The sequence below is a fragment of the Hypanus sabinus genome, chromosome 8 (assembly GCF_030144855.1).
Source record: "Hypanus sabinus isolate sHypSab1 chromosome 8, sHypSab1.hap1, whole genome shotgun sequence".
NCBI classification, from domain to species: Eukaryota; Metazoa; Chordata; class Chondrichthyes; order Myliobatiformes; family Dasyatidae; genus Hypanus; species Hypanus sabinus.
The window spans coordinates 106,273,611-106,285,651 of NC_082713.1; the positions used below are offsets into that span (position 1 = coordinate 106,273,611).

A 12,041-nucleotide genomic window follows, 5' to 3' on the forward strand; every position below is an offset into this window, starting at 1 on the left:
AAAGGAGATTTTTGTGTGTGGAGTGGGCTAGGCTTATCAAAGAAAGTATTTATCTATTGAACTTTCACAAGACCATGATGGATCGTAAATATTTATTGATCCTTTCTTATGGTTTCAGACTTCCTTCCACTTTCCTGAACGCTGGAGTGTACATTCTCATTGGTGTTTGGTGTAAAAACAGAAAGTGCTGGAAACATTCAGCATGTGTGGCAGGATCTGTAGAAAGGGAAAGTGAGTAAAGGTTTCAGGTCAAAGAAAGGACCAAGAAACCCAAACCTGAAATGCAATCTATTTCTCTCTCCACAGAAATTGCCTGACCTGCTGAGCGTTTCCCGCATTTTCTATTTTTATGCCCGAGAGGAGAAAATGGTTGGTTTGACTGGCACTGACAACAGTTCTTGAAGTGGTTTTGCAGGCCTTTAAGTGAGCAGTTATGATTCAGTCCATCAGTGTGTCAGCTGTTGAACATCATTTAATGATAGATTTCCTTTCCTAAAGGACAATAGTGACTTACTTACTTAAACGCGTCGTCCCCCTGCGGATTAGGCTGCTGGCAGTAGCTCATCAGAGTCCTCTGTTCTGGACCACTCTTTCACATTGTCTCAAGTGCAGCCCATCTTCTTGCTGTATCCTTCCTCTCCCAGGGATGAGGTCCTCAGAGCTTATGTTGGCATTTCTGTAGCACTGGGATTTTATGGGATTGGGTTGCTAATCCCGTGCCCAACCCTCCTGCTCTTGCAGCCGGGCTTGGGACAGTCCATGGCAGAGTTAAAGGACATTAGTGAGCCAAAGCTTCTTTAATTTCAAAATCAGCATTTCAGATTTTCTTTCTACATTATGTAATTGTTTGAATTCCCCAGTTGCTGTGAGGGGGATTCAGCTTGACCACTGATCCAGACTCTGGGTTACAAGTCCAATAATGCAAAGACATTTCTGCCCTGCTCTGAAATGAAATCAAAGTCAAATGTATTATCAGCGTACGGATACACTCAGTGGCTGTGGCTGTGGTACTTCTGCTGCTGTAGCCCATCCGTTTCAAGGTTTGATGTGTATTCAGAGTTGCTCTTCTGCACACCACTGTTGTAATGCCTGGATATTTGAGTTACTGTCGTTCTCCTGTCAGCCTGAACCAGTCTGGTCACTCTCCTCTGACCTCTCTCATTAACAAGGCATTTTTGCCCACAGAACTGCCGCTCACTGGATGTTTTTTTGTTATTCGCCCCCTTCTCTGCAAACTATAGAGATTGTTGTGCGTGAAATGCCTAGGTGCTCAGCAGTTTCTAAGATGCTCAAATGGTGAAAGTCACTTAATCACATTTTTCTCCATCCTGATGCTTGGTCTGAACAACAATGGGACCTCTTCAGCATGGCGGCCTACTTCTATGCATTGAATTGCTGCCACATGATTGGCTGATTAATGATATGTACCTAATAAGGTGGATACTGAGTGTAAATTGCCATGTACTACTTTGAAATTCATTTACTTGCAGGAATTTAGAGAATAAAGAAATAGCATTTAATTCTGATATAATCTGTTAAATCTGATAGACGGTGCCTATAAAAAGTATTCACACCACTGTCCCCACCCCCCAGAAAATTTCATGTGGAGAGGTTTCCCCATTGTCAGTATTCCATCTCATTCCTGACCTGTGCCTTCTGATGGTCAGTGTGAATTTGGAGACAGACGTTGAGCCACCTTTGGTAAATATACAGCCTCTGGTCTGGTGCTGGAAGTGATCACTTGACGCTGGTTCAGTGAAGTTTTTGATCAATCACATCAATTATCCCAATCAATAATGCACTTGGGCCAAAATCGGCAGCTCCTCTCAAAGCACTGAAGGTCAAAGGGCAACGAAACAGATCTAAAATGGATTACTGAGTGATTTCCAAAGTTGTTTTGGCCAGAATTTTCATCTGAAAGCCTAGTCCAAGATTATATGGGTCTATGTTTAAACTAATGCAAGGGAAATCTTGCACGGTGTTTAGAATTCCTCAGTGTTACAACCCCAGGGCATCTCAACACACTTCGCATCTTGTAGGAACTGCAGCACTGTTTGTGCACAGCAAGATCCCATTAATTTTAAGTTCTCATTTACTTAATAATCTGTTTATTTTGTTAAGTAATTGTAACGGAGACAGAAGGAGACATAACACCTTCAGGAGTCATGCATTGTAATAAAGTAATTGGGAACTTCCCAGGGTTATAATTATAGTGGCAATTTCATCCAATTTCAAAGTCCCTGAACAGTACACTATTAATATAAACTGCATATTGCTGTAACAGTTACAATCGACTCAGAGCAGTTAGCGTGATGCTTTACAGCACCATCTGTAAAATCAATCGGAATTCACTTCCTGCTGCTGTCTGTAAGGAGTTTGTACATTCTCCAGTGACTGTAACAGTGGGACCTTCCTCTGTGTGCTCTTGTTTCCTCCCACGTTCCAAATTCCAAACACATACAGGTGAAGCTTAGTAATCTCGGGATTGCTGCCTGTGCCATGCAACAGTATATGAACAGAATGAAGTGGCAGATAAATGTGTGGCTGAAGAATTGGAGCAGGGAGCAGGGATTCAGATTTCTGGATAATTGGGACCTCTTCTGGGGCAGGTGGGACCTGTACAAAAGGGACGGGTTGCACTTGAATCCAAGGGGGACCTGTATTCTTACGGGCAGGTTTACTACAGCTGTTGGGAGTGGTTTAAACTAATATAGCAGAGGGTTGGGAACGAGAATGAAAGAGCTGAGGATGAGGCAGCAGGTTTACAAGTAGATATGAATGAACAAGCCAATGATTGGGTACACGTGCAGACAGAGCAAAGAGTTAAGTTGTACCACAGAGGCAAATTTCAAAAAGGTGAAGAATGCAGGCCTGAACGTGCTGTAGTTAAATGCATGTAGCATTCAAAATAAGGTGGACGAACTTGTGCCACAGTTAGGGATTGATTGGTATGAATTTGTGGGCATCGCTGAGTCATGGCTGAAAGAAGGCCATAGTTAGGAGCTAAATATCAAAAGATATACTTTGTATTGAAAGGACAGGCAGGAAGGCAGAGATGGTGGTGTGGCTGTGTTGGTAAGAGATGGAATTACATCTTTAGAAAGAGGTGACGTAGGGGCAGAGAATGTGGAATCTGTGGGTGGAGTTAAGAAACTGCAAGGGTAAAAAAAACATGTAAATCATATATTGGCCTCCAAATAGTAACCAAGATATGGTGTTAAGATTGTAAAGGGAGCTGGAAAAAGCATGTAATGACACAATTGTAATGAGGGACTTCTCTATGCAAAGGGATTGGGAGAATCGGGTTGGTGGCAGATCGCAAGAGAGGGAATTTGTTGAATGCCTATGGGATGGTTTTTTAGAGCAGCTTGTGCTTGAGCCCACTCGGGGAAAGGCTATCTTAGATTAGGTGTTGTGTAATAACCCAGATCTTATTTAATTTAAATAAGAGTTTAATGTAAAGGAACCCTTAGGAGGCAGTGATCATATTAGGATTGAATTCATACTGCGATTAGAGAGGGAAAAGCACAAGTCAGATGTATCAGTATTGCAGTGGAATAAAGGGAATTACAGAAGCATGAGAGACGAGCTTGCCCAGGTGGATTGGAGAAGGATACTGGTGGGGATGACAGCAGAGCAGAGATAGCTGAAGTTTCTAGGAATAGTTTACAAGGTGCTGGATAGCTATCTCCCACAGAGGAAGAAGGGGTAGGTAATTGTGGCTGACAAAGGAAGTTAACGATTGCATAAAAGCCAACAGAAGGGCATATTAGGTAGAAACAGTGAGTGTCAAGTTGGATGATTGAGAAGCTTTTATAAAATCCAGCAAAAGGCAACTAAAAAAGCTGTAAGAAGGGAAAAGATGAAATATGAGGGCAAACTAGCGAAGAATATAAAGCAGAATACCAGAAGTATTTTCAGTTACATAAAGAGTAAAAGGGAGGTGAGAGTTGATATTGGACCACTGGAAAATGATGCTGGTGAGGTAGTAATGCGGTCAAAGAAATGGCCGATGAACTTAATCAGTACTTTACATTAGTCTGCATTGTGGAAGACATTAGCAGTGTACCAGAGGTCCGTGAGTGTCAGGGGACAGGAGTGAGTGCCATTCTATTGCAAAAGAAAAAGTACTAGGCAAACTCAAAGGTCTTAAAGTGGATAAGTCACCTGGACCAGATGGACTACATGCCAGAGTCCTGAGAGAGGTTGCTGAAGAGATAGCAAATGCATTGGTCATGATTTTTCAAGAATCACTTGATTCTGGCATGGTCCCAGAGAACTGGAAAATTGCAACTGTCATCCACTCTTTAAAAAGGGAGGAAGGCTAAAGAAAGGAAATTGTAGGCCAGTCAGCCTAACCTCAGCAGTTGGGAAAGTTTTGGAGTCTGCTATGAAGGATGAGGTTTCGAGGTACTGTACTTGGAGACTAATGATAAATTAAGTCAAAGTCAGCATGGTTTCTGTCAAGGGAAATCTTGCCTGACAAACTTGATTGAATTCTTCCAGGAAGCAACAAGCAGGGTGGACAAAGGAGAGGTAGTGGATGTCATTTACTTGGATTTTCAGAAGGCTTTTGATAAGGTGCCACACATGAGGCTGCTTAACAAGATAAAATCCTATGGTATTACAGGAAAGATACTGGTGTGGATAGAGGAATGGCTGACAGGCAGGAGACAGTGAGTGGGAATAAAGGGGGCCTTTTCTGTTTGCCGTTGACATGTGATGTTCCACAGGGGTCAGTATTGGGACCACTAGTTTTCACATTGTCAATGATTTAGATAACAGAATTGATGGCTTTGTGGTAAAGTTTGTGGATGATACTAAGATAGGTGGAGGGGTAAGTAGTTTTGAGGAAGCAATGCAATTGCAGCAGGACTTAGACAAATTGGAAGAATGGGCAAAAAAGTGGCAGATGGAATACAGTGTTGGGGAATGTTTGATAATGGATTTTGGTTAAAGAAACAATTGTGCAGACTATTATCTAAATGGGGAGAAGGTTCAAACATCAGAGGTGCAGAGGGACTTAGGAGTCCTTGTGCAAGACTCCCAGAGGTTAATTTACAGGTTGAGTCTGTGGTAAAGAAGGCAGATGCATTGTTGGCATTTATTTCAAGAGGAATATAAATATTCCCTGTAATCTGTGACGCAATGAATAATCAAGAACTTATCAACCTCTGCTTTAATTATAGCCATGACTTGGCGTCTACAGCTGCCAGTGGCAATGAATTCCACATATTCACCACCCTCTGGCTAAAGAACTTCTTCCTCACCTCTGTTTTATTCTGAGCTTGTGCTGTCTGGTCAGACTCTCCCACTACTGGAAGCATCCTCACTATGTTCACGCTAGGCCTTTCAATATTCGGTAGGTTTCAATGAGGTCGCCCCTCTTTCTTCTGAAGTTTAGCAAGTACAGCCCCAGAGCCATCAACTGCTTCACATATATTAACCCTCTTATTCCCAGGATCACTCTTGTAAACCTGCTCCGGACCCTCTCCAATGCCAACATATTCTTTCTTAGATATAGGGCCCAAAGCAGCTTCCAGTATTCTAAATGTTGACTGACTAATGCCGAATAAAGCATTAGCATTACGTTCTTGCTCCGTTTGGACTGGATCGTGATTGCCTGTCGGAGTCTTATTGCGAACATTGCTCTAAAATTAGGACTGTCCAGGTGAGACATTAGAGAGCTTTGCATCTTATCCAACCGAGCCCCATCAAATTCAGCACCCAGTGAAAGGTTAAAAAATTGTTTCGGGGGGCAAAGGGGAAGAAACTTCTCATGGGTCAACTTTAAACCAATTCAAATGCAGGTTCCATTAATGAACTCAGTGCACCCTGCACTATAAAAAGAATCTTAGCTCAATTAGTGACCATTGCAACAAAACCTTATTAAAAGAACTTTTTAACACTGAGTCATGTTTTTATGTAGAACTGTACACATTACTGCAGTAGGCATGCTCAAAAATTATTCTGACATAAATTTCCCAAAAATATTTCTTGTACATGATAATTAATTTTCAATGAGGCTGTAGTATTCAGTATGACCTGTTCAACTGCAAACATATTGCATTCCTTACAATCTGCTTGAGTTACATTTAGATACATACATATAGATATTGAAAATTAATTTGTTAAAATGGAATTGTTTTGAATTTCTATTGGTGTTGTTTTAGATCTAAAGGCTGATTTATAGTTCGGTGCAGGCTCTACGCCATAGCCTACGCAAGTGGCCTAAGCCGTTGTGAGCATTTATATTTGTGTGTTGGTGTGTCTGCATTGCTCTGCAATTCACCACCAAGATACTAGTTGGCGGTGAGGTTTCTATGCCACTGTGTTGAGTTTCTTTGTGTACTTCAAACAATGGCAACTGAGCGCGTGTTGGATTTGGAGCTAATAAACTTTGAACAAAAGTTATTTTTATTGGAATTACTGCAACGCAGAAAAGAGAGAAGACATCGGAGGAGATGGTATGTACGACCATTGAATTTGAATTGAATTGAATTTCCGTTTATTGCAATTTAGAAACCACAACCGCAGTTAAAGAATGAAACAATGTTCCTCCAGAATGATATCACAAAAACACACGACAAAACAGACTACACCATAAAATCCACATAACGTTTGGCAATCCCAAAATCCAGAGTCTGGGGAGGCTGCTGCATATTAATATCTCGCTACCGTCTTAGCGCGTTCCCCGGAAAGGAGCTCCAAATCCACCAGACAAAACAAGACTACCCAGACACACCAAGTCAGGAGACCAACTCTACCACCCAACAAACCAAAAACTAAAGCTACAAGACCTACCCAAAACCACATAGTTACATATAGTTATAGTTAACATATAGTTACAATAGTGCAGACAATACTATAATTGATAAAAAACAGACCATGGGCACAGTAAAAATAGTCCAAAGATGTTAAAAGACTATAAGTTTGAAAGAAACCACCACACAGTTTCCACAAATCCTTAGGGTCCCGATAGACTCATCATCCCATGCAGGCGGCAGAAGGGAATACCCCTGCTATGGACTTCCATGGCGCCGCCAGACTCAGCACACAGTGAAAGCTCCGTCAAAACCAGCCTCACAGACACAGCACACAGTGAAAGCTCCGTCAAAACCAGCCTCGCAGACGCAGCACACAGTGAAAGCTCCGTCGAATCCAGCCTCGCAGACACAGCACACAGTGAAAGCTCCGTCGAATCCAGCCTCACAGACACAGCACACAGTGAAAGCTCCGTCGAATCCAGCCTCGCAGACGCAGCACACAGTGAAAGCTCCGTCGAATCCAGCCTCGCAGACACAGCACACAGTGAAAGCTCCGTCAAAACCAGCCTCACAGACTCAGCACACAGTGAAAGCACCGTGGACCACTGCGGACTCTTGAGTCCGTTGAACCTCTAAGTCTCAGACCATCCCCTCCGGCACAGCCTCTCTGAGCATCATCCCCTGCCGAGCGCACTACGACGCCCCGCCATCAGCAATGCAACTCCCGAGGACCGGGGGCCTGTTCTTCCCAGTAGAGGCCATTGAATGGATTGAGGCAGAAGGAGGGTGAATTTTCTGTGCTCATTTTGAGAATGGCTGAGAAGAAGAAGCAACCGGAAATGCGATGCTACCAAGCAGACCAATCACAGTTGTTGCAGTCTGCGTCGCCGCGATGTGCAGTTACATTTTTGGGGAGGTGTGCATCAGGCTACGGTGTAGGGTACACGCCTACACCGTATCTACGGTGTAGATTCGATGCAGAAGTATAAATTGGCCTTAATACTAACATGTTCAAAGGATTTGGTTCAGCATCCTCACCACTTCCTGGGAATGTCCTGCACTGTCACTGGAAAACAACATACGTTATCAAGGACTTCCACCATCCAGGCCATGCTCTCTTCTTGCTGTTGCCATCAGGAAGGAGGTGCAGGTGCCTCAGGACCACGCCACAAGGTTCAGGAGCAGTTATTACCCCTCAACCATCAGGCTCCTGAACTAGAGGGATAACTGTACTCCACTGAACTGTTCCCACAACCTATGGAGTCACTTTCAACTCATTACTAAACTTCGAGACCTGTGCCTTGATACCTCCCAGTGCAACTGGATCCTTGATTTATTCACTTGTAGACTCCAGTCAGTACTGAGCTGATTGCAAAACCTTACTGACTCATTTTCACAGGCTCTACAACTCATGTTCTCAATTTTTTTATTTGCACAATTTGCCTTCTTTTGTACATCGTTCATTTGTATGTCTTTGTTATATATAGCTTTTCATAAATTTTATTGTATTTATTTTCCTGTACAGGCCTGTAAGAGAATGAATTTGAAGATAGTATGCATAGTTTGATAAAAGTTACGTTAACTTTGACTTGAGTTATTACAGTTGGAAAAGTTCTTTCCTAGAGTGAAATGCAATGATGACATCTCCAGGTTAATTTGTGTGACTCAGGAAATTTGACAGAACATTTCCTGATGTGAATCTCACTTGCATGCCTCATGACCTGAGCATCTAGTCACTCTGGGAGCCGCTGAGGCACCTTGACCACATTGCCCCTAGGACACCTCACCTCAGTCATTCTGGGGACCTCTGTGTTTGATGAGTCTGGAGGGCCAAGTCGTATTACCTACAATCCCTCCTTCAGGCCCCTAGCCACTGATCTCACTGCCCCAAACTTTGATTATTCTTGAATAAAAGCCCCAAAGATCCTGGTAGTATGGCTGGGTATGGAAACACCAATGCCCAGGAATGGAAAAGACTGCAGAAAGTTGTTGGCACTGACCAGTCTATCATAGGCAAAGCTCTCCCCAACACTGAGCGCATCTATAAGGAGCACTACCACAAGAAAGCAGCATCCATCATTAATGGCTTCCATCAACCATCTTCTTCCTGCTGCCACTGAGGTGGAGGTTATGTCCCACACCAGGAACAATTATGACCCTAGTCCATCAGGCTGCTGAACTGGAATGGATAACTTCACTCTGAACTGAGTCTGCAATCTGTAAACTCACTTCCAAGGATGTCACCGCTCATGTTCTCAGTACTATCAGCATCAGGTTTATTATCACTGGCATGTGACGTGACATTTGTTAATTTAGCAGCAGCAGCAGTATTATTTTTATTTGCACATTATTCAAAGTTCAAAGTACATATATGTCACCATATACAACCTTGAGATGAATTTTCTTGTGAGCATTCACAATAAATAGAATGAAGCACCATAGAATCTGTGAAAACCCACACACACAATAAGATGGCAAACAACCAGTGTGCAAAAGACAATAAACTGAGCAAAGAACAAAACAAAATAATAATAATAAATAAATAAGCAACAAATAGCGAGAACATGAGATGAAGAGTCCTTGAAAGTGAGTTCATAGGTTGAGGAAACAGTTCAATGTTGGGGTGAGTGAAGTAATTCCCTCTGGTTCAGGAGCCTGATGACTGAGGGGTAAAACCTGTTGCTGAACCTGGTGGTTGAGACTGAAGGCTCCTGTGCTTCCTTCCTGATGGCACCATTGAGAGGAAAGCATGGCAGGGATGGTGGGGGGTCTTTGAAGATGGATGATGATTTCCTGCAACACTGCCCTTTGTAGATGTGCTCAGTGGTGAGAAGGGCTTTACCCATGATGGACTGGGCTGTATCCATTACGTTTTGTAGGCTGTTCCATTCAACGATATTGGTGTTTCCATATTAAGCCATGATGTTTTAGATGATAAGCTGAATCTTTGCAAACTTCAAACACAATAGAGATGCTGCTGTGCTTTCTTCATAATGCCATTTCCTGCAAGTTCTGGACCCAGGACAGATTCTCTGAAAGGATAATGCTGAGGAGTTTAAAGCTGCTGACTCTCCTCACCTCTGATCTCCTGATGAGGATTGACTCATGGACCTCTGGTTTCCTCCTCCTGAAGTTAATAATCATCTCCTTGGTCTTGATGACAGAAAGTTTGTTGTTCATCTTTGTTAACGTATTTTTTTTAGTAAATTTTTTTTTATTTTTTTCCCTGCAAATGCCTGCAAGAAAAAGAATCTCAAGATCATATATGGTAACAATTATGTACTTTGATGATAAATTTACTTGAACTTGAAAATAGTTATCTTCAGGGCTACATATCAACAGTGAGGATTGCTCCTGTGTTTCCTTCGTCATACTATAAATAAATAGTTTGGATCTGAAACACAGCACCCTTGACAATGCTTGACAAACCCTCCCCCAGCACTGCACTAGGAGTAGCAACCTCGGTTTTCATGCTTGAGTCTGTGGATGGGATTGAACCAATGACCTTCTGGCCTGGGTGCAAGTGCTGGCCCTTGAGGCACCGATTATGTCGCAGACCTTCAGCTAGAATGCTATCCCTGTTTATGACAAGACGATCCACAGTGGAGAGCAAACTCAGTCTGCAGCCAATGACTCAATCCCATTTCAGTGAGACAGATGTAGAGACCGGCTGAAGCGTCAGAGATTGTTTAATGTCTGCTGACCACACATTGTCCTAGCCGAGTTTTATAACTGAATCAGAAAGTCAAGGAAAGTAACTTGTTGCGTGGGCTATCTGGTCCCCTGAGTGACTGGGTAAACGGGAGTAGCTCAGATAGGTGTCTTGGTCAGCATGGACAAGTTGGGCTGAAGGGCCTACATCTGTTCCTGTTTCTGTGCCTAGACCACTTAACCTCTCCTTGAGCAACAAACCCATTATGAAGTGTATAGTTCTGCAGTTTTTCCATTCCCTGTGGAAAATGGTTAATGTATCAGAAGCATTTGATGTCTCTGGGCCTGTACTTTAATGGACCACAGAAGGTTGAGGGGAGAATCTCACTGAAACCTACCGAATACTGAAAGGCCTGGATAAAGCAGATGAGGAGAGGATATTTCCATTATTAGGAGAGTTTCGGATGTGAGGGCACAGCCTTAAAATGAAAGGATGTCCATTTAGAATAGGAATGGTATAGTTGCTTAGTGGTTAGCATAATGCTTTTGTAACCACAGCAACTCAGGCTCAATTCTACTGCTGTCTGTATGGAGTTTGCATGTGAGTTTCCTCCAGGAGCTTTAGTAAATTTGAGGTAAATTGTGACTAAGTGGATTTCCTCCAGGTGCCTTATTTTCCTACCACATTGCAGCTTCGTTGCTCATATGGGTGTAATTGGGTGGCATAGGCTCGTTGGGCTAGAAAGACTAAATTTAAATCAAATTGATGTATTTCTTCAGCCAGGGGCTGGTGAACCTGTGGAAGAGGGCTGCGAAGGCCAAGTTATTGGGGGAATTTAAGGCAGATAGGTTCTTGATTGGTAAAGCAATTGGTAAAAGGTTTCATGGAGAAAGTGGGAGAATAGGTTGAGAAAAAGACATTGTGCACGATTGATAGCGGGACAGATTCGATGAGCCAAGTGGCCTAATTCTTCTTTCTTCTTCTTCATGGGATCTTATGGAATGGTGTTTTACTTTGACTTGCTTGCTGATCTCTCCCTTCTCCCCATCCTCTGGTTGCAGGTCATGAAGACATACCACATGTACCACACGGAGAGCATCAGTGCTGAGAGCAAACTGAAGGAGGCCGAGAAACAGGAAGAGAGGCAGATCAGCAGGGACCCCGTCTTCAGCATGCGACTGGAGGAGAAGCACCAGAGGCGAAGCTCGGTGAAGAAGATGGAGAAGATGAAGGAGAAGGTAGGGGAGTTGTTCCCCCCCCAACCTTCCTCTGGTTGATTTTGGAGGGGGGGACAATGTTTCCAGCACAACAGACTTCCTAAAGGTCCTATTTTCCATTGTCCAATGCTGCTCCTCACGGCTGTTAATGATGGTAGTCGCACTTTAAGGCTTAGCACCTTGTGCTGTACCCTTCATTGCTGCTGGATGATGCTTCAAAATCCTTCCTTAAGTATGTTGGGTACTTGGTAATCTGTGCAAGTTTAGTTAGGTTGCGCAGAGCCCACGGATTTGCCGGAAGTAATCAGTAAACACATAAATGTTTTTTTTCTTTCTTTTTTCTCTCTCTCTCTCTCTCTCTCTCTCTCTCTCCCCCTCCCTTCCTCCCCCCCTCTCTCTCTCTCT

At 43.1% G+C, this 12,041-nt stretch overlaps 1 protein-coding gene across 7 annotated transcripts in view; it reads left to right on the forward strand.

The window, feature by feature from the left end:
* srgap1a (SLIT-ROBO Rho GTPase activating protein 1a) overlaps positions 1-12,041 on the forward strand; it is a 317,376-nt gene that overhangs the window by 211,671 nt on the left and 93,664 nt on the right. For all 7 annotated transcript variants that reach the window (XM_059977536.1, XM_059977537.1, XM_059977541.1 and 4 more), the window contains exon 5: positions 11,481-11,657. In XM_059977536.1, the coding sequence (XP_059833519.1) occupies positions 11,481-11,657 (177 nt within the window). The remainder of the gene's footprint in view (positions 1-11,480; positions 11,658-12,041) is intronic.